Source organism: Enoplosus armatus, chromosome 8, assembly GCF_043641665.1.
Source record: "Enoplosus armatus isolate fEnoArm2 chromosome 8, fEnoArm2.hap1, whole genome shotgun sequence".
Taxonomy (NCBI): domain Eukaryota; kingdom Metazoa; phylum Chordata; class Actinopteri; order Centrarchiformes; family Enoplosidae; genus Enoplosus; species Enoplosus armatus.
In genome coordinates, this window is record NC_092187.1 from 24,285,061 (window position 1) to 24,307,022 (window position 21,962).

Sequence of the window (21,962 nt, forward strand, 5' to 3'; positions counted from 1 at the left end):
AGTAGCAGATGAAGTAAAGGAGGAAGTAGAGTAGAAGTAGCTTTAGCAGCATTAATAGTAGAAGTAATTGTGCTTTTGTGTTTTTTTATTAGAATGTTTTCTATAGAAGACACAGGCGTCCATTTTGAACTGGTGATTTTGGACGTTTCACATGTGATCCAGTGTGTTTTGGTTTGTTATTGAAAACATTTTATGATTTTGTTTTGACAGTCAGAACTCACTGCAGCAGGTTTCCATGTGTTTGAGCACTTTGTTTGTTGTTCTGTAAGCTGGTGTCTTTGCATAATGCAGGACAGAGTGGCTCAGATGAGATATTGGTTTTGTTTGATACATGTAAAGATGAAATAAATCTGACTTTGGTCACCTGTGTGTGTGTGTGTGTGTGTGTGTGTGGAGAGAGGTGGCCGTGAGGACATTTGTTCTCTCTCATGCAAACGTTTGTTTTAAACGATAAAATATTAAAACATCAGCAACACAGAATCGCACACATCTCCCTCAGAGAAAAGTCTCAACCTGAAATATTTCGACAACAGCTGCCTCTCTCTCTCTCTGTGACGTCGTTTGACCACGCCGGAAAAGGGATTCTCAGAAATCGATCAGCTGTTAGCAGTGAGGAACACAACTTCCTGTTTGGAAGACCCGCCTTTAAAATAAAAGCTCGAAAACAAACCAGAGTTTACTTCAGGCATCTAAACATTCAGGTCACTGTATATTTAAAGTCGAGTGTTTAAGAAATAGAATTTACCACCACTAATAATAATAATAATAATAATAATTGTATTATATTATTTTATGTTAAAGGCAGCATACAAGGCAACAAAACCTGTAGGCATAGATTTTCGATTAAATCTGAATATATATATATATATATATATATATATATGTATATGATAAATGTGTGCACAGTTTGTCTGTGTTAATGTAGCAGTGGTGCAACACTAGAGAAAATGACCACAGAGGATCTTAATATATATGAAAATATGATGCAGTGCTTTATCATTAAACTAGCCAGTGGTGAATAAAAGAAAATTAGCTACACATTGACAAATTACAACATTAAGTAATAATATCCAATAATACAATGTATTAATATGACACTCTAAGGGAATGTTTCTCCATAATCAATGCTTTTGATTAATTCACTTAAGCAACATTTTGAATGCAGGAACTTGTAAAGGAGCACTTTTAGACTATTGTATTTCTACTTTTACCTCATAAAGGATCTGAATACTTTTTGTCTATGTTCAGTGAGAAAGCATAAATATGTTTTTGGTGACACAGCATATGAGGATATTTAAGATTTATTTACATGTTTATGGAGATAGAGAGACCTTTGTACCGTCATCATTAGGCAGAATTATCACGTAGTCTTTATTCTGAAATTCCCCACCGGATGTGCCCGTGTCGTTGTCGTTAGCTGCTCAGAGTCGTTTAAGCTGAGCTGGCTGTCGGACTGTTTTGGGTTGGAGCTACCAGACTGTCCCTGTCGACGACTTTCTCTGAGTGGGTGCAGTCGTTAAAACCAGGAAGATTTCTACACACCAAGGGGGACGCACACTGAACCAGTCTGCTATCCACATTTCACACCAGTCGAGTTTAACTTTAAACAAAAAAAAAGAAAGGAGTTCCAGCTCTGTCAACTCGACGCCATGGACCCCGCCAGTCAAGGTAACGTTAATTGTTAGCTTAGCGGGCAAGTTAGCTAGCGTGTAGCTTAACTGTTAGCTTAGTGTCAGGAAGGCGTAAACTGTTTGCTAACCAGACAGGCAACGGCTGTAATAAATGAATCCACCGTGAAGTAGCCAGCAGCTCTATCCTTTTGTTTTAAATTTGTTTGTTTGGAAGTTTGATTTGTTTAAAGCCAATAGATGTTGATAGTCGAGCAGTCGTGAGGACAAGACGGGCCCGCTGGTAAATGACAGGGACAGGAGCAGCAAGTGAAGAAGGAAAGGCAGGAGGATCGTGTTACTAATGTCACCAACTTCCCAGCATCATTTCATTTGATATGGCTGACACTAACTCAATTAATAAGTGAACAGTGTCGTCTTTTCTGTGAGACTTGGAGACATTTTACAAACCCGTCAGATCTTAACGAGGCGAGCTTAATGCTTGTAAACAAATTGACTAATGTCAGCTAAAACAAGTGTTAGCAGTTTGTTCAGGTGGCTTCCCAAAACGCAACACCAGCCTGCCTTAGCCTCCAGTTTACCTGAATACATACATGTCAGTCTAGTCAATCTTAATCACACTTTATTAGGAAACAACAGGCAAATTTGCTGACTAACTGAGCATTCAGCCGTGTAGCTAACATGCTATCGCTGCTGCTTAACGTTATTGACTGTATTGACAGATGTTGACTTCTATCTTCAGCTGACCACAAAGCTGCCTCTGATAGACCATATCTAGGTGGTTAGAGAAGTAGAAACTTCACCAAACAGATACTGGGGCTTCTGCTTTATCATTATACAACCCTGCCTGACCAGGTTCACCTTTTTGCCAAATTGACTGTTTTTTGATTTGAGATACTTACTGTACTGAAGGCAGTAAACAGGCATTTACAAGAAATATAATATAGAGTATAATATAGAGAATATAAATATGTACAAATGTGCAGATTTATGTAATAAAAGGCATAAAAAAGTAAAAGGCAGCATTGAAGCCTTCATTTGTCATCTCTGGGTCATTGTGGTGGGAACGTCCTAATGAGACTTCCAGGGCTGTATCCTGTACTTTGTAATAGTGAGCGGCCATGATAGACATGTCGTGTTGTATCAGGCTTCCTGTGCCTCGGGATGAGCTCTTTTAGGAAGTGATTAAGGTTGCCTACATTTGTCTGTCTTGAAGTATGACAAACTGGAGTGATCTAGGGCATGTCTGTCCAAATAAAATCTCCTGTTTCCTAAATGATGCTGTGAAACCTGAGAATAGGAGTTGTTGAGTTGAACCGGGGATTTTTCCTGACTGATGCATTCTCGCATGACACTGCTGCCAGTGTATAATAACATTAGCAGGTGCCTGTGGTGTGCCTCTGCTTTTTTGTTGTTGTCCATTTTAATGTGTGGTGATAATTGTTTTGTTTTCCTGTGAATAATGGGCCAAACACAGTAGAGAAAAAACACTGACAATAGCTGTCAGATTTGCAGTCAGTTTAAATCAAAGAGCAAGAGCGTTTTTACAGAGCTGCTATTTTGTGTAGACATTCAACTATCATACAGGGAGAGATCCATCATAGAAGTGCCACAGAGACTTATTTCTACATCCATATCAGCAGGAAATAGACCAGGATGCAATGCAGCAGCAAGGCTGGGTTTTTACATAAGGGGCGTGGCTGTGAACCCATACACGCCTCAGTGTTTACAGACTTGTTAGACCGCTAGAAAAAATGTGAGATGAAGCTATTAACGACATCTATGAGCAACTAACCTTTTACTGAAAGCAGCAGAACTTGGACTCAGTCTGTTGTCAGAAGGTATTCTGGGCAGTGTAGGAAATCAAAGAAATTCACAACAAGAATATCTGAGATTGAAAGTTTCTTATAAGTCTAAATCCCAGGAAGAAGTCATTTTTTTGTAGTCACCCCCCTTCTCAGTTCTCATGTGAGCCTCGTCTCTTTTTAACCTGGCTGCTGTTGTTTCTGTGGGCCGGTCTGAGTCAATATACTCTGAGGGTGGAGCCGTCATATCTCTCGCCAGCGTGTATGCGGATGTTATTGCTGAGACTCTGGATCACACAGCGTCACAAGAGCTACCTGCAGATAATGCTAATCTTTGTGCTTTGCAACACCATTATATGTTTGTCCTATTGTTGTCTGGTGTGTTGTGCAATCAATCGTGTAGACGTGGATACTGCGCTGTGAATCAGGGAATAATGGTGACCTCAGTGTTGCTTTCATCAGAATCAGAAATACTTGATTGATCTCCGGGGGGGGGATTACACAAAAACTCTCAGTACAAGATGCTAAAATTAGTCTGTTGCTTGAATCAGTGAGACTAAGGTTGACAGTCCTACACTCCAGAACATGGCCTGTTCGCCGGTGTCTCTGTGAGCAACGCAAGGTGTGAGTTTCGCTTTCATAATAGGATCATCCACTGGAATAAATTCAGTTTGAATGTTGGACCATAACTGCATATAGCCTATTTCTACCCAGTGTTTCAGGCTGTGGCTCCAGTTTGTTTTCTCTTGTTGTGTCCTCCATGCCAGCTCTGGCTGTGCCAACCTCCTGTAGCTGCCAAAAGTATGATGGCGTCCTCAGGTGAATGATGCAAGATGAACTCATTGACATAGAGACAGTGGCTGATTTCAGTGTTCAAACTGGTACTTTTGTGCTGTCCACTATCTCTGGATGAATTAAAGTTTACACAAGAATAGTTTATGGCTGTGTTTTGTTCTTTTTTTTTTCGGGGGGAATAGTTTCTTCCTCCTATTGTTTGTATTCATATTTCGGGTCCAGTTGATCGCGGCGTTCCTGTTTACAGAAAGTGAAACGTTTAGTGGTTCTCAGATGGAAGGGTCTGAAGTTACTCTCCCAGAGTGCAGTGCAACTCCTGGCTCTGCTAATTGCCACTTTCTCTTCCTGTCGGATATCTCCTGCTGGCAACACTAACCTGCTCCTGGCTTCAGTTTCTGTGTGTGTGAAATAGATACTTGGGATCATCTGAGTAAACCACTCTTTCAGCCGATCTAATTGTGTATTTGTTTACGTTTCTCTCTCCCATTAACGCTGTTCTTCACCTTTTCGTCTTCCCTTTATCCCATCACCTCTCTCCTTCTTATATCTCTCTCTCCTGTCGCTCCAGATATCAACCTGAACTCTCCTAACAAGGGTCTTGTTGTGGAGCCTTCAGACAGCCTGTCCGACGTGCCGGTGGAGGGAGCGGTGGGGAACTCGGTCAACCCTCTTCCACCTGGTCTGACAGAGGAAGAGGCAGAGGAGCTCCGCACTGAGCTCAGCAAGGTAGGACCCAGATGTTCCGAAATCACCAGATGCTTACATGCAACTATAGGCTACAGTAGTCGTGTGATGTAACTACCTCATTTACGAGTGACTCATCAATAATTGTTTACAACATTTACTGGTTAAAGCTTCACAAATGTCAACATTTGATTGCTTTTGATTTGATTGTTTCATGCGCTTCAATTTTAATCACAACCTTTGCATTTATTTCCCTGATGGATTTTCTCCTATTGCATCATAATGAAATGAATAAGTGTGGATGGTAGATATACTAAGCAAGCAGCTTTAAGTCGTCGCTGGTAACGTTTAATCCACTTAATTATTAATATGTAATACAAAAGTGTTAATTTTGTCTGATTCATTTATTCAAGTCAACACCTGTTGTTGTTTTTAAACGTGCTCTATAAATATCTTTGAGTTGACTTGTTGAGGTGGAATAAAAGTCAATAAAAGTCAGGCCCGTGTCACAGCAGACAGTTTGGCAGGAAAGCACAGCTGTAATTATAACAATGATGGCTGCATTCCATTTAGAATTTAGAATATGTCGGTGGCAGGGTCCAGGTATTGTGCAAGAAAAGAGCTGTAGTTCGGTAGAGCACCATGAATGAAGAGGAAACCCCAGACTCAACTCTTTGTGGTGGGTCTGTTGTGTTTTAGGTGGAGGAGGAGATCAACACCCTGCGTCAGGTTTTGTCAGCCAAAGAGAGACACTCCGCAGAGCTGAAGAGGAAACTCGGCCTCAGCCCGCTCAATGAATTCAAGCAGAACCTCACCAAGAGCTGGCAAGACGTACAGACCTCCAACGCGTATGTATTAATCAGACTGGATCATTTCAACACAACAGATGAGACAGACATTTACATAAAGTAGTCCCTCAGATATTACGTTGTTCTTGGAGAGAGCGATACAAACAAACACTTGGTCCTTTGTTACCTGAGCACCTAGTTGGCTGGAAGGCTTATCAGATTTTTTTTTGGGGGGGGCCCTGCATGTCAATCTGAGCACAGCCTTAGTCACCTCGTCAGCGCTGTAGTTGTTGATGTTTTATCCTGGTAAAAAGATGAGTGCTGTAATTTGTCTGTCCAATACAGTAGAATATGCCCCTTTTTAATTTAGGATTTGCACAGAAAACCGTGGCATCATGTTTTGGATTTTTAGAAAGCTTCTATGGAAAAATGCATTGTCTGGTGGTACCCAGGGTTCCCTTTTTAAAGAGGGTCACCACATTAAATAATAGTTTAGCAAGATGAGAGAAAACAAGGAAAATAGATTTTTACGATTTGGTTTTAAGAAATAAGTGAGGAAGATTAGACGCTTCCTACATTTTTAGAACAAAATCTTACCCCAAGTTACATTTCAAGTTCAGTGGGCCGATCCTTGAATCAGCGCTCCCTGCAGGCGTCCTCTGATGGTAACGGCATTATCAGAAAGAGCCAGTCACAAAATGACCCATCCTGTGGTGACGCATCTTGGCTTCAGACGTATCTTTAGATTTTTTCTGCAGAGGTTTACATTATACAGGATGACTGCGAACCTTTTGAAACAGATCAAACGGAGGCGGCTTCCCTTGACTGCAGCAGAGGTGAAGGCGCTGCGATATCAGATATATAATAATCATGTTTTTAAAGATACTGCAGCCGCTGTATCAACTGGCAAAATCTGATGATGTTAAAGCCTTAAAATGTAATTTGCCAGTTGATTTTAGTCACTAAAATGATAAGATATGATTACAGATGATTAATGAGCAGCCGTAGTTGTTGACCTCAGCAGGAGGTGTTCACGCAGGGAAAAGATGGTTTGAAGAATCTTAATGAGCACAAACTTCTCTGTAAAATGATACTGCTGAAAGCCATTACTGAGTTTTTCCAGGAAAGAGAGATGATTACTGCGCTCCATGTTAACTCATTATGAAGCCGATGTATCTGTCCTCAGGGACTCATAAAGTGTCTCTTAACCCTTCATTTGATCTACTTGGTATTTTCAGTTGCCTCATTTAGGAAACAAGTCAACAATTCAGCTTCACAATTCATTTGGTGGTAATGCAAATTATTAGATGGGTATTCATAGTCTTTGTTAGTACTTTATTGAATATAAAGTCTGCCCTCATCAATGTGTCAGGATTAAACGGGTGTGACTCTTGAATAACGTTGGCTCTGGCTACTATCTGAGGAATACAGGACAAATGACTCCTCAAATTCATTACACATTGATAATAATTTGATTTAAACTGTATACTTAATCATCTATGATGTTTTTAAATGAATCATATGGACAAAATTGTGGTACCCCAATTCCTGACTACTGAGTTTTCATAAGCTGGTGGGTTAATATACACTTTAACAGTCAGGAATATCTCTGTGTAAACACCAACAAAATAAACGAAATACTGCCTTTTACAACAAGTGGAAGAACCCAACAGTTAACATAAAAAGGTCTTGGCCTGCTGCCATGGAGACAAATGTCAACACCGGCATATTTACAGTACACTTGACCCAACTAAAAACTGAATGCTCCAGTATCCTAAATACTTTTATTACCATCACCTGTCACAGTCACTATTTGCAGATTTCATGGGATTGCTCCAACAAGTCAGACAAAGAAGGATTTTAATCCTTAAATGTCAGATCAGATCTGAGGTCGTTCCTTTTAAGGCTTCAGTGTGCTGTCCTCTGTGAATCACCCTCGAAGGTGAAGCACTGAGTCTGCAATTTGCTCTTAGTGATGAGCAGATCTGCTCACTTGCACAACATGGACTTTATTTGCATAAGTTCTTTGTGATTTAAGATGCTAGCTCTTTGCTCAGTGAACACACATCCCTGACAGCCAGTATTTTGACCTTAACTAATGACAGCAAGAAAAAAGATCATTTATTCTTATTGTATTATTATTATTATTTACATTTTTAAGATCACGTTTTGTCAGTAACTTAATTGAAAGCCACCACAGTACAGAGTCTCCGAGCCAGCCTGCTTTGAGTCCTTGCCGAGCCTCTACAGCGTAACACCTTCATGCCTCTGTTTCTAGCTATGTGAGAGCCTCTGAGAAACTGGGCGAGTGGAATGAGAGAGTTACCAGTTTGGATCTGTGAGTTCACTTATTTGTTGCTCGCTCGCTCGCCGGTGATGTCTGGGAGCTTCTGCTGTGTTTGCTCTCTCACGCTCTGACTTTTACTCACTGTGGATCCTTCTCCGCTCTCACCTTCTAACCATGTGTGATAACACTCACATTTCAACAGTTGGTGTTTAACTTGTGTTAGGAAGACAAACATTCATCTGTAGTCTGTTTCTTCTTTCTGCTCATGTTGAATGAGATGCTTCTAAATGAGTGTGCATTAATCTGCTGAACTTTTGTTGGAGAAAGTGAATTGTGAATTGTGAATTCTATTTCACAATGCCGAACTCGGCGTTTCCTGTAACTGTAATAATGTCTCTGGTACATTTTTATAGTTGATGGATTTCCTAGTCTTTGACCATGTTTAGGAGCTTTTCTGGGTTTGAGGAACCTACTTTGATAGCTTCGGGATCAGTACTCCTGCTGCTGTCAGGGGCCTTTTGCATGTGTGGCTAGACTTGTAGCACTGAGGTGGGATTTGGTGTGTGTCTCGGTTCTAACCGCTGCAGCCTGTTGCATAACTGATTCCCCCGAATCTGTGTTTGTCCACTGTGGCCTCTGACTCACCTTTTTAGTGTCTGATAACCATATTTATTTTAAGCTGTTGCTGTAAGTTGAGATGGTTCAATAAGTTTGAGACTAATGTATAGAACTTATACTGATGTGTCACTTTTCTTTTCTTCATCATATACATGTATATCACTTTATCATTTATTCATTTCCCTTGACTGTTGGTTTTCTTTCTTTCTCTTCAGTTTTCTGTCCCGTCAGTATCATCCGTCTGTTTTTTTACTTCCCCCCCCCCCCAGAGGTCAGGTGTCCTCTCTTCCTCCATCCAGAAGTGATGACACACGTTCTTCCATATTTTAAGCTTTTTCCGACGCTTCCTCTCTGCTTTTAGTACCGGTGGACACGCTGTTGAAAACTGACACTGTTCTGCATTTGACTTTTCTTAGCGATGAGACGAGGAGTTTTATGCAGAAAAAGGTTTAGAATTAAAAGTCAAGGATTTATTGTATTATAATCGGGCCTCCCAGTGGTCATTTAGCCTTTTTGGCACCGCAGCACCAGTCACGAAGAAAGATTCTGTTGTGTCTGATGCCCCCACATTGACCATTTATGTGACGAGGATTAGACTCCATTAAGCCACACGCTGGTAATGGTTGCCCGTTACGTAATGATTTCAGCCTGAGGCCTGACTGGCTAAATAAAATCAATTGGCCCACAATAGAAAAACAGTAATGATCTAATGATACAATAACCAGTGTTGAGCTGATGCGCGTCAGTAATTAGCCATGTTCATGGCCTCTGGGCACATTTTGTTGAAGTAGAGCTATTCTGCTATCAAACGTGTTTAAATTTCTTTGATGATATTAACACACTCATTGTAGCTTTGGTATACACTGTGCAGCTGTATTATGTAGGAATACAATCCAAAATATAGGTTAATACAAATAAATCAAACTTGGTATGGACAGATGCTCTTTGACATACAAAGTGAAATTATGACCCATTCAGTAATCCATCCATGGCCATGTTAGTGATTTAACACAACCAAGAGACAGCTTTATCTGTAATGTCTAGAAATACTGAAGAATTGGAGCTGCCTCCTCATTACTAATAGCTCTATTCATATTGGCATCAATATTGCAGTTTTGCAGGTAACAAGTGAACCAGTTTGTACCAATTAAACAAAGAAAATGAGCTTAATATTTAGAGACAGACTCCTGACTGGCATTAACAGAAGGGGAACTCATTTTACCGTGTACGTCTGACCTTTCAGTAAACTTTCAGTAACTATTGAGGTGGTTTCCCCAGGAGTCCAATCTCTGTAGTCGGCAAGAAAAACATCAGTGAGTTTTCTGCCTGTTTCCACCAAACTGCTGCTGCTGCTGCTGTTGTGAGGTCTGAAGCTAATGGAATTTTCCATGTGGCTGCTTCTGAAATGAACTGGATTGGCGAGCTCTCTCAGCTAGGCTGCCTAACCTGACAGGGTGACACTGCTGACGATATTCAGGACTTTTACGCACACATTCACAAACAGCGGCAGGTGCACCGGTCTTGGTTTGTAGTGTTTGTTCTACTTTTGCACACAGAAGTAGACATCCACGTCTGCCCTCACATTTCTCGTCTTGGATTTTCAGTTATGTGTTCACCCACACAGCCAGAATAATTGTGGATTATTACACATATTTGCTTAAAAAGGCAGAAACACAGGCAGGCAGTCGCATTATTCTAGGTTTAGGCCTACACACACACACACAATGGCGAGTACAGTACAGGAAGAGTGTGTGTTTGTATCTCTTACCCACACATGCGTGTGCCCTGGTCGTGCCTGGCGACCAGACGGGCAGCTCAGACTTGCTGCTGCAGGAACAAGTGGGAGGAGAGGAAAGGAATGTGAGAGAGGTGGAGGGAGGGAGGGGAAGAGAAAGAGACGGTGTTTTGCTTAGTCAGATGTTGAGAGAGAGAGAGAGAGGTTATGAGGTCCGCAGAGCCGAACGGATCTAAACAAAGAAATAAATGGGTTATGAATTATGAATACGTTGGAGGCACAAAGCCTCAGAGTGTGTTGCCATGAAAACTAGAGTGGGTGCAGAGAGTCAGTCAGCTGTTGTACTCGATGTTCAGCTCACTTAAAATGCGCTTTATTAACATAACAATAAAAATCTAACAGCTTGGGGAAATTAATAACAATTTAGAAAGTAGGTCTCACCTCCTTCCCTAAAGCTGTGTGCGTATTTCGCCCAACAATGTAGTATTTTCTACTAATTATCGCTTCTCTTTCTACATACAAATAAATCCTTGACAAAGAAAAACTTCTACACACGAACGTCCAAATGTAAAGGAGACAAAAACCCTGTTTCTGTTCAAATGATTGTGTTGCCTGCTGTGAGACAAATACAGCAGTTCAACAGTGAAGTGTGGACAGACGGTGTACTGTGACGAGGCTGGTCTGCATGAAGTCACTGTGCTGTACTGTAAGCAGCATTGTGCTGATGTAAGTCACGATATAGAGACTGGCCTTGTGTGGAGCAGAGCCGTCTCCCGTTACTGTAACAGTGCTGGACCGGGGTAGTAAATGTACCCCTGATAGCTGCTAGGTCACCTTTATTTTATTATTTAGCATGTTGGATACTGAGCAGTGATGGTTGTCGTAGATCGTTTTCAGTCCAACTGTGAGCTGTACCTTTCTTGGCTTTTCCTTTTTCTGCCAAGCATGTAAAATGTAAAGTGTGCAGTCACACTACCAGCCTGCATACAGTTGCTCCATCTCTCACTTATGACTGACAAATTTAAGAAGAAGAGTTCACCTTTGACCTAAGAATCCTATTACACTTGTATTCTGTGAATCTGTTGAAGTCTGCCCCAATTCAAACTGTTTCCTGTTTGGGTTTTCCAGGATTTAGTGTGAGCCAGATTTGTTAAACAGAAGGCTAATTTGACCAACAGAGACAGTGTTACCACCACAGTACAAACTGTTTATCGCTCTGCTGAAGACACCTTTATTCTCTGTCTAGATATCACATCTTTTTTCAGTATTTAGTCCGAGGCTTCATCAGGCTGAAGTCAAATGTATCTCTAGATTTACGTGACATTGGATGATTACAGCAACTTCTTTGTTGTTCAAAGATGAATTTTGATACTGATCCTGTTTAGCAGACCTTTAGATCCTTCTCTGGTTTTTACGTGAGCAGTCACAACTTGCATTCAGATAACGTGTGTGTGTGTGTGTGTGTCAAAGTCTGCCATCCGCTGACTGCATGCACGCTAGCTGAAAGTGGCAGTTTTACATCTCTGGAATGTGACTGAACCACTGTCCTTCTGTAGGATGTCTTCTTGTATAAAGCGGTCATGTGTCTGCAGCCACTTGAATATACAAATACTATTAAGCTGTTTGTACTGCTGGCTGTGTTGAGGGAGACGTTCACAGCGTTGGGATCTTAAAGTGATCAAAGCCTCCAGCACATGAATCTCTTGTGTTTTAGCTGTGCTTCCTTATCTGCTCTATTGTTTGACACAGCAGTCGGCACAAACACACTTCCTCTCCTTTTCTAGATACGGTACAGGCAGGACTCTGTGTGTGTGTTTGCTTTGTCTCTAATCATGAATAGACGGTGCTATCTGGTGTTTGATCTATTAACCTGTTTGGTGTTTGAGAGTTACTATGGGACTGTTTTCCACACTGAAGCATCAACATGCAGCTTTTCCACTAACAGTGTGTTTCTGTGTCCTTTTGCCGTCACAGCTTCCTGTAGCTCTCTTATCACAGTGTAGACACACAATTGGCTGAACACAGTTACTTGTAGTGTTGAGTCAGAAGGATCTGCAGGGAAATCAGTTCCTGCTATCTGCAAATACTGCACACCTCTATGGCGCATTGACACTTTGCTTGAGAAGTTTGGTTGTAGTTTTTACAATGAATTCAAAATGATTTCATCAGAGCAGCCACCCTCATCTGCTTCGTTGTAGTATTTTCCCACCTCCACAGTGAGCCAACACAACATCTCCAAGGTACAAGGTGTACTTCAATGTACTGTAGCATCATTTTGCTAAAATGTTATGTGTAACACAGTAATGTAGTTTTCATCAGGCCAGTCGAACAGCAACGCGCTGTTGCCTAATACTTACTGGGAAAAGAAATGTGGTTACAGTCACCTTGCAACACCTCTGATTTATTGGGCGACCTTTTGTGGGGATCTTGATCTTTATGTTGGGAACCACTGATTAAGAGTCAGCGTAGATTACAAATTTAAGTGCTAAAACAAATAAAAAGACTAAGGATTAAGCAAGGGTAGGCAATGGTGGTAAAGTCATGGGACAAAATGGTCTGGATCAAACTTTTTTAATCAATACAGAGAGACGTTTACCTGATGCCATGTTACCCTGTTTTAGTTATTTACCTAACTGGTGTTGTTACACTAAGAAAATGTGATGAAGGGAAGATTTTCCATTGAGCTGGAGCTCAGAAATCTGGTATATTTTCCACATTGTGGAGGAAGTGTTGGTGTTTAGAGCACCTGTGAGAACAGCTGAGTTAATAAAATAACAGTATTAGTGTAGTTCTAAGTCTGCTGCAATCAGATTCCATTATAGCAGATTTTTATGCAATTGTAAATATTGAAAATAAATATAAACGCATGTTGGGTTCATAAGCTGGCATTATTCTTCCGCAGTTTAGATAAACAAATTATTCTCCTCTGGTGATGAGCAAACAGTTTCCCATCCCATTGAGCTCATTTTGTGTGGGTCACATTCAGTATCCTGCAGTACAAAATCTAATTTCATTAATTTTCCACCCACCTAATTTTCTACCTCTCAAAGTCTTGTTTCATCATTTGAATATATAAATGTTTGTCGGCATTCCTCCTATGATTTTACATTGTGTTGTATGTTGTTAACGCTGTCATTTCTCCTGTGAAGAAAAAGCTTCACCAACTTCGTTTGAATGTTAAAATCCAGCCAGTAAAACGCTTGGAGTCCGCGTTGAAGTTGGAAATGACAAACAACTCTCTAACTCTACTGTGATCTACTGTGCTTTACTGTACTATATTGTGAGTGTGTGTCTCTTCCCCTGTGTCATTATCCTGCTGTTGTGTCTTCAGATATCTGTCTGCCTCAGCCACTTTGGATGACATTGCCCGATCTGAAGCGTGAGTTGACCCCTTTCTCTTTTGTGTTCTTGTTTTGTTTTTGTAGATGAGCTAAGGTTTCTTTAAGTTTGGCTTTGTTTTTGGGGAGTTTTCCCTCTTGTATCCATCCTTTTTCTTCTGTTTTCCTTTTGCTGTGGTGGTGAGGGTGTTGCAGTATATTTTTATCTTTTTTCAGTTGTGTTAGTGGCTGAATTTAGTATTTATGTTTCTCTGCTTTATGTCTGAAGACACCAAACATGTTTTTAAAGACAAGTTATACATTTTATATTCAGCTAAAATGGTGAAATAGTGTATATATACTTCAGCAAGTGTTGCTTTAGTGTGGAAGGTCGGCCATGTTGGTGGACACAGTTGTGTGCGTTGGTACTCGGCCACACCAGCTTATCTCCAAAATTGTATTTACTCAACCTGTGTGAACCTTCTGCCGCTGAGACTTGATGTGTGTTTGAGTGCCTCAGTTGATGATGATGTTGGCTTTTGACCAAGGTGTGTGTGTGTGTGTGTGTTCATACAAACAGCCAGTGAGGGAGTGTTTATTTCAGCCTGTTGGTAGCTTTTGCCAGTTTGGATGTATTTGAGTTGGTGCATATTTCCGAGCATTTGTCTGTTTGAGGGTATTTGTGTGTGTGCATGCACATACTAGCAGGTGTAGTCTGACCACACCTGTCTCTCTGGTGGATTCCCGTTGTCAGGCCAACTTCCCAGATATTTCTAGGAATAGTTAAACATTTTAGGAAATCCACTTACTAATGGCTTTCTGTCTGAGGGTGAGAAGAGAAGGTCGATACCTCTCTGATGGAACAGAAAAGTCTGCACACGAATCCATCGTTTCCTGCATACATAAGGACAGACTAACCTAGGCCTTAAAAGCTTAACGTGTTAGTTTTTAGTATGTAATATACATGTTAAGAGTAAACAGGAGCTCTTGCAGACTGCAGACAACAGGAATGTACTGAAACCAAAGAGGCCTGTAGCAACTCAATGTCACAGATGATGCACTGAATTTCAGCTTGAATGAAATCAAACAACACGTAAAACTTCTTCCTGTCGGCTTCAGGGGAAACACACCAGTCTGCTAAATGATTTTTGCTGAAGGCTGTATTGGACTCCATTTGGTTGAATACATGTTTATTTAGTTTGCTCTGATTCAGAGTATCTTGAACCTGAAACAGCTCAAACAAAACATCCCCTTTTAAAAATAGTTACATGAAAATGTTTTTCCACAACTCGCACATTGATTTTAATCGTCTAAATTAGAGATCTGAATACCTCCATCCTGAGTTCTCTGGGTTTTACCTTAAGACGTATTTGGCAGCAGCCCACTGGGGTTTATGATCCGAGCCATGATCCACCACACCCAGCCTGGTACACAGAACAGCCACTGTTGTGAAACAGTTTGACATTCCCTCCTCAAGTTTATTTGCTGAGCTTTTGTACACAAAGATGCTCTGTTGAAGAACTGTAAGTTGTTGTACTTCCAGCTGGATTGTCGTTTCATCCACTTTGTCCTGTTAAAATATCCTGTTTAACACATACAACACATTGTCATAGTTGCATTTTTATAATGTGCATCAGAAAATACTGTTTGTATTGTGATATGTGATATATAACCACACCCAGAGAGATGGGGTTGTCCATCGCACTGAAGTAATCACCATCCCAAGCCCTTGGCTGCAGTGGGACATGCTGAATCATTCCTGCCTTTTAACACTGATGGGTTTCTCTGTGCTTCTGTACTCGGGGGTGTTTCCAGGGAATCATTTGGTCTATGTGCTGAAACTCCTCTCTAATACAGCAGATGCTGAAAAAAGGATCGAAAGAATCGGATGTTTGTTTTGTAAATGATCGTAAGCTGTCAAATTCAGAGTGGCCATCATACACACACACACACACACACACACACACACACACACGTTGGTACATTTACAAAAGGAAAAGGCTGCTGGATATTCTTTTGATACGCAGCCTTTTTGCTGTGGCCTAAATTCCCAGGATGTCTGACTGTATTTCTGTGTGAGTAGCCATTGAGGTGGTGAATACTGTGCTTCTTCATTTCTACGGAGCAGTAACTTCAATCACTGTTAGCTTTTGTGTTCGCTGCGGTCAAATGGTTTGGTCTAATTCATTTCTGTCTTTTTTGCCCTCTCGTCCCTCCCCTCTCCCATCCATCTGCCTTTTTCTTCATTCTGTCGCTCCATCCATTTTCTTTCTTTCTGCTCGCTGTCTGTCATCTTTTTCTTTCCTCTATCCACCCCTCCGCCCCTCCTGTCCTGTCCTTTTTTTTTCTCTTCTCTCTGTTTGTCGTCCCACATCTTCTTCATTCCACTCCAACCATCTGTCCTCCTTTCTTTTCTCCATTGTTCTCTTTCCATTCTCCTGTTCCCACCTTCCGTCTCTCCTTCCATCCCTCCCTCCTCCCCCTCTTTCTCTTTTCCTCTCTGCAGATACAAGAAGACTCAGGAGACTCTTTCCCAGGCGGGGCAGAAGACCAGTGCAGCTCTCACCACAGTGGGCACGGTCATCAGCAAGAGACTGGGCGACATGAGGTACGACGCAGCAGAGCCAAGATGGCAGACGCTCTGGCCAGGCTGCAAGAACAAATGAGCTGAGTGGACAGTGTTGAAAGAGAAAGATCCCAAACCCAGAATATACAAAACATTTGGTCATAATACAGATGCACAGGGTGACACCGTTAATATGGAGCTATTTTATTCACCATTACAGTTGACAAGATGGAAAAGAAAACAGCAGAGCAGTAAATGCAGCTTCAAATGTGAAGTTAACTCAGAAATAAGAGCGTAGCTGGATGTGATGAGACAAAGAGGACGAGCTCTCTGTCTTCTGTTAACTTCACATCCTGAATATGATCATAACTGGGTTATAAACATACTTATTATCATTTTGAAGCCAGCTGAATTATTTGGTTACTGTGACACTGTCCACAGCTCTTTGTTTTTCTTGTAGCACTGAATTTGTCTCAACAAGCTGACCAGTGATCAGATTCTCTGCTCTAACCTTAGCTGTAGATAGTCTGCAGGACTGACTCTAACAGACCGTAGTGTTTGTTTGTCTATTTAACAGCTTTATAGCCTGAAAGGTCATTTTACTAACTCTCACTCATGGGGTGGTTCAACATGATTTCATTTATTTTCCATCTGTTCAAAGTACATTTATATCTTTTAGCATCAGACATCAGTGAAGTGAAGTTCACTAAATTTAAAGTTGAGCCGCTTGAATATAAACTGGCATCTTTAGTAAATTAGGTTTGTTTTAAAATAGTTGAACCATCCCTGTAATGTGCTGAACCTCTTCTTTTCACCCTGAAATCACACTTTGTGTGTTTATGTTGCTTCTGTTAAACTGTTCAGAGGTCTTTTGAAGATTCCCTCAGGTCAGACTTAAAGCACCAAACGTGAGAAAACATGAGTAACAAGACGAGGTTCAGTAAAGGAACAAAGCAACAACTCCTCACGTGTGATTGAGGGGTGAGAGAGAGAAAATGTGTACGTCTGGAAAAACAAATAGACTCGGTGACGATGCACGAACCACCGACTCCTTTACATCTCACTTGTCTCTTGTCTGATGGCGCCTTGTTGACTTACACAACCGTCTATAATTATATTTATGTTTCCATCTATCCACCCACATTGACATTTGCTCTCCATGCAAGTGTGTGTGTGTGTGTGTGTGTGTGTGTGTGTGTGTGAGGAGGTGATACGTGCCTGCTGCTTCTCATACAGTAGATCCCACTAAAATCATATTTCAGCAGTTTTCACCGGCTTTACTGTTTACGTGTCTGCAGTGTCCTTCCCTGCATGTCGCCTGCTTTCCATCTGTTCATCCACCGTGTTTCCTCTCATATTTAATTTATTTCTTGTCCTAAATGTCCCTATTTTGATCCTTGATACAGTTGTCAGTGCAGGTTGTGTTGCTAAGGAGTGATGTAATTCATTTAATTTGTACTTAGTAATTCAATTTGAATACATTTCAGCTTGTTAGGCCTCCATCAGTGGCTCCTAACCCTAAATCACATTGGTATGAAGATAAGGAAACATGAAAACCATGTCACTTAACCGTAACTCCTTAGTTACACAGCTGACAACGTGGCTGTATCTGCTGTGTGTCGTCTGTCGTCTGTTGTGGTTTGGGTTTCGTGTCCCGATGCTGCTGCTTTTGGCTCACGCTCTCTCTCCTTCTTGTTTTTAATCGCTGCCTTGGTTTGATCTGCAGAGCTCTACCTTTCTCTAATTCCTTTAGGTAAGACTAACATGTCCTGTCAGACCAACCTGAAATCTGTTAAAGAGAAGGAAATGTAACTCGTCATAGAGGAGAAGCTCTGCCATTCTTTGCTGTTGATACTTTTGCTTTTTAAAAACATTGCATCCTCTATTATTTATTCCCTTAATGTATATTTTCCCCAGCACATAGATACTTAGCTTTGCTATTACTTTGATGATGGTTATACATAGCATTTCAGTGATTAACACGTCAAGTTTACTTTAGTTTCTGAGTGAAATCTGCTGTTTAAAGTACATGTGAATGAGAAATGAAGCTTTGTGGCAAGTGCTGACTAAAGACTGCCAACAGAGCCTTTAACTGGTGTATCAACTGCATTATATTGTGTGTGTGTGTGTGTGTGTGTGTGTGTGTCACTGCTTGCTTGCTTTATAACACTTGCACTTCTGTCTCCTCTCTTTAACGCTTTCAAAGTAGCAACTATTCCATTCGCCACTCGATAAGTATGCCCGCCATGAGGTAAAGTAACACTCAGACCTGCTCGCCTCTGCTTCAGTTTACCTGTCAGTGTAACACGTTACCTCTACCTGCATTACTGCATCACTCTGTCTGTATGTTGATAATCTGTTCATGTCTGTGCTTCTTATGACTCTGTGGCCAGACGTTTTACCCATGAGGTTCTTTTAAGTTGAGTAAATGTTAAATAAAATACTGAGTGGACACAATATTTCGTGCACCGTCCTCGCATTGTGCGGGATGAGAAGGTGTCTTTTATGTTTCAGTTAAAAAAAGATCTGTTTCATGGCTAAGACCTGTTTAGAAGATGAAACCTCAGTGGAACAAATAGCTAATTGATCCGATTACAACTTTTGTATTCTTGTGAATCTTATTCAAACACTAACTGATAAGAGAATTTCAGTCTGTGACAGCATGAAAAGTGTATTTTTGTGTATTTCATCCATTATTTGCTTGTGATGTGTTGAACATGTCTGCTATGAAATACAGAATTTAATTTTAATGTTGTCGTCAGTATCTTTTTATGATTTCAAAAGGTTCTGGTTCAGTGTCCCTGTGAGTTTCTTAGTTGTGACATCATCTTGAACTGAAATCATATTGTACACTTTAAACATGTAGGACAGTATTAGTATGTATTTAGTGGAACATAAATAATAGTTATGGTTTTATTAACGGCTGGAGTTCACAGTTAACCAGCCTTATTAATAACCATGGTGTCATTACATGTAATGTTAACACGTTTCTGTTGTGAATGTAACATCGTGTCTCTGTTCTGCAGGAACTCTGCGACCTTCAAGTCATTTGAGGATAAAATGGGGAACCTGAAGGTGAGCAGACAGTTAGTTGTGTTCAGCAGTTTACAAGACAGTCCAGAATCATACGATTATTATATTGAGTAATTGTTTAGTTTATAAAGTGTCAGAAAATAAGTGAGAAATGCCGACAAACAGTCTCAAACCCAATAATTAACAGTTTACTATTAAACAAAGTCAAAGAGACTATATGAGACCAATAAATCATCTCGTTTTTGGGAATATAAATAATAAATATAACAAAATATTTGTCATTATTGCTTGAAAAATAGTTGAAATGATTAATCAATTATCAAAATAGTTATTTTGTCAATCAACCAATAAAAGTGGACTCTGTTTCTAAGGTTTGCTTTGTTTGAAAAAGTCCAAATTGGACCGGGTGTATTATATACTAGTTTGTAGTATATACTACATACTAGTATGTAGTATATACTAGTTTGTAGTATATACTACATACTAGTATGTAGTATATACTTCATGTGTGCTTCGTGTGTTTAGCATGCAGTGTGGATTTGGGACACGCTAATGGATTTTAAATGCAGTCTGTGAACATCTACAGGAAACAGAGTCATTATGTTAACGCTGTCGATCAATAACACTCTCTTTCCTCTCTCTCCTCTTCGTCAGTATAAGGTTGTTGGCCCCAAAGGGAACGGGGAGGCCGTCGGCTCCCCCACTGACACCACCCCCACTCAGGAGAACCCACCTTTCTGAATGCATCCCTCCTCCTCTTCCTCCTCCTCGCTGCCACCTTCCTCACGACCTGAGACTGTACTGTTATCACCTCACATCGCAGAGTCAGCCCTGACCTTCGACCCTCCACGTCACCGACTCGCCGCCACTCACTTTGCCCCCCCCCCCCCCCCCCCCCCAAGGTCTGTAAACGCTGACAGGCGGACTCGTGGGTTTGAGGTGGGATGAGCTTTTCCCGCCGGTCCCATCGCTACTGGTCCCACGGCCTCCGTTCTTCTGCCTCGCTGTTGAGGGAAAGGAAAATGTTTTGTTGATGTCTAAACCTGAATAATTTACAGACCTTGCTTTGTTACATCACCACCTCCTGCCTCCTCTTCCTCCCCAGTTAACCCCTCACCCCTTTGTTAGTCCAGACTCTCTGGTCTCCTGCAGTCCTCAGACACCTTTTTATAAACGGGTTGTTGCTGTTTCAGCAGATCACCTGGCTACACAAAAGGCTAATACGGCATTATAAGATGTCCGGTTCTTAAAATAAACTTCATCTTCATCATTCTGTGTTTCTTAAAGATACACAAGGCTGGATTACAGAGGGGGCGAAGCGGGGCCCAAAAACACCAGGGTCACTGTGCACCAATTGGTTTGAGATAAAGTGACTAAGTGCAAATTGGTTGAATGTACGGCCCATGGATTTAGAATCACCACAGTTTATTTTTGCCCCGGGGCCCCCTGGTGGGTTAATCTGGCCATGGTGAAACATTAAAAAGTACTGCTGCAAGTGCATTTTTGGGCCCCAACTCAGAGTTTAGGAACCAGGATATCTGCAGACGGAGGGTGGAGGAGCATTTTACGGGCATAAGCAAGATGGTAGTTTATATGCTAGTTAAATCTTCTAGTTCTGTCTTCTAGTTTCTGACTTCTATCTTCCTCTTAAATCGTGCGTTCACACTGTGAGCTCCTGCCAGTGTCACCACAGGATCCCCACCTTCTTCTCCAACTTGTACCCCGGTTTGCTTCACAGCTCTGCGGTTGCCAGCGGGGTGAACACTCGCAGGTTAGAGGTTAGGGGTTTGACTGGAGGGGGGTGGGGGTGGGGGTGGGGGGCAGGATCCAGCACATCTCAACCCCTCCTAGACCTATTACTGCTACATGCATGTGCATATCTCATCTCAGTTGTACAAAACCAACCATGCAAAGTCGACCGAGGTCTCGTGTAACACCCTAAAAACACCCCAGGATGTAAAAACAGAAAAAAAAAAAACCTTAAACCATTTTGTATTAAAACTATTTTACACTGCTTTGCATAATGTTTTTACATAACTTTTATCAATATGTATAAATATATATGAATAAATATATTGTCACTGATGCTGCCGATCAGTAGTAATCAGGTTGGGAGGTTTAAGGAGAAGCAGGGGGAGGCTAAACAAAGAAACACTATGGGTCAGTTTCACGGGCATGAGTTATTTTTCTGTTTAAAGTACGTCTGTGGTCTGAAAACTGTTAATGAAACTGACTCATTACACTGATCAGGCCAAGAAAAGGAACATAATCGAAGTGGTTTCATTTGACAAAATGATTTGTTTGAGCTCTGCTGCTGCAGCCGTTTCCAAGTCAAACTAAAGCTCAAGGGTTGAAAGTGTTTTGACACCACTTTGACTGCGTGTTTCTTTCCAGCCTGGTTTGACTGCTGCTCCCTTTTGTTAACACACAGAAGTCAGTGTGAGACGATGCTTTGCTGTGTACACTACCCGGTGAATGTCAACGCTTCTCTATCGGCCTTACTCACTTTAAATGGTTCACCTGTTATTATAGTTTAGCTGGTGGAAAAGTCTTTTCTTTCTTTCTGTTTGTTTTGTTTAGTTGTACAGACTGGTTCGATTGAAGGAAAGGGAGTTAGCATTAAGATATTTAGAGTCCGACGGGCCACAAAAAGTGTCATGGAAAACATCTCGCTGTCATAGGCGAAACTTTGCCAACAACCCCTTA

The 21,962-nt window shown here is 41.2% G+C and overlaps 1 protein-coding gene across 3 annotated transcripts; it reads left to right on the forward strand.

Annotated features, from left to right (window-relative positions):
- The first annotated feature begins 1,442 nt into the window (after positions 1–1,442).
- Positions 1,443–20,143, forward strand: tpd52l2b (tpd52 like 2b). 3 transcript variants are annotated; one of them, XM_070909744.1, is made up of 9 exons: positions 1,443–1,668; positions 4,797–4,954; positions 5,612–5,760; positions 13,672–13,719; positions 16,164–16,265; positions 17,950–17,976; positions 18,433–18,474; positions 19,250–19,298; positions 19,911–20,143. In XM_070909744.1, the coding sequence occupies exons 1-9, from the start codon at positions 1,650–1,652 to the stop codon at positions 19,995–19,997; spliced, it is 681 nt and encodes a 226-aa protein (XP_070765845.1). In that variant the 5' UTR covers positions 1,443–1,649; the 3' UTR covers positions 19,998–20,143. The 3 variants fall into 3 exon arrangements, with proteins under 3 accessions (XP_070765845.1, XP_070765846.1, XP_070765847.1); XM_070909745.1 differs by lacking the exons at positions 17,950–17,976; positions 18,433–18,474; XM_070909746.1 differs by lacking the exons at positions 13,672–13,719; positions 17,950–17,976; positions 18,433–18,474.
- Positions 20,144–21,962: the final 1,819 nt, after the last annotated feature.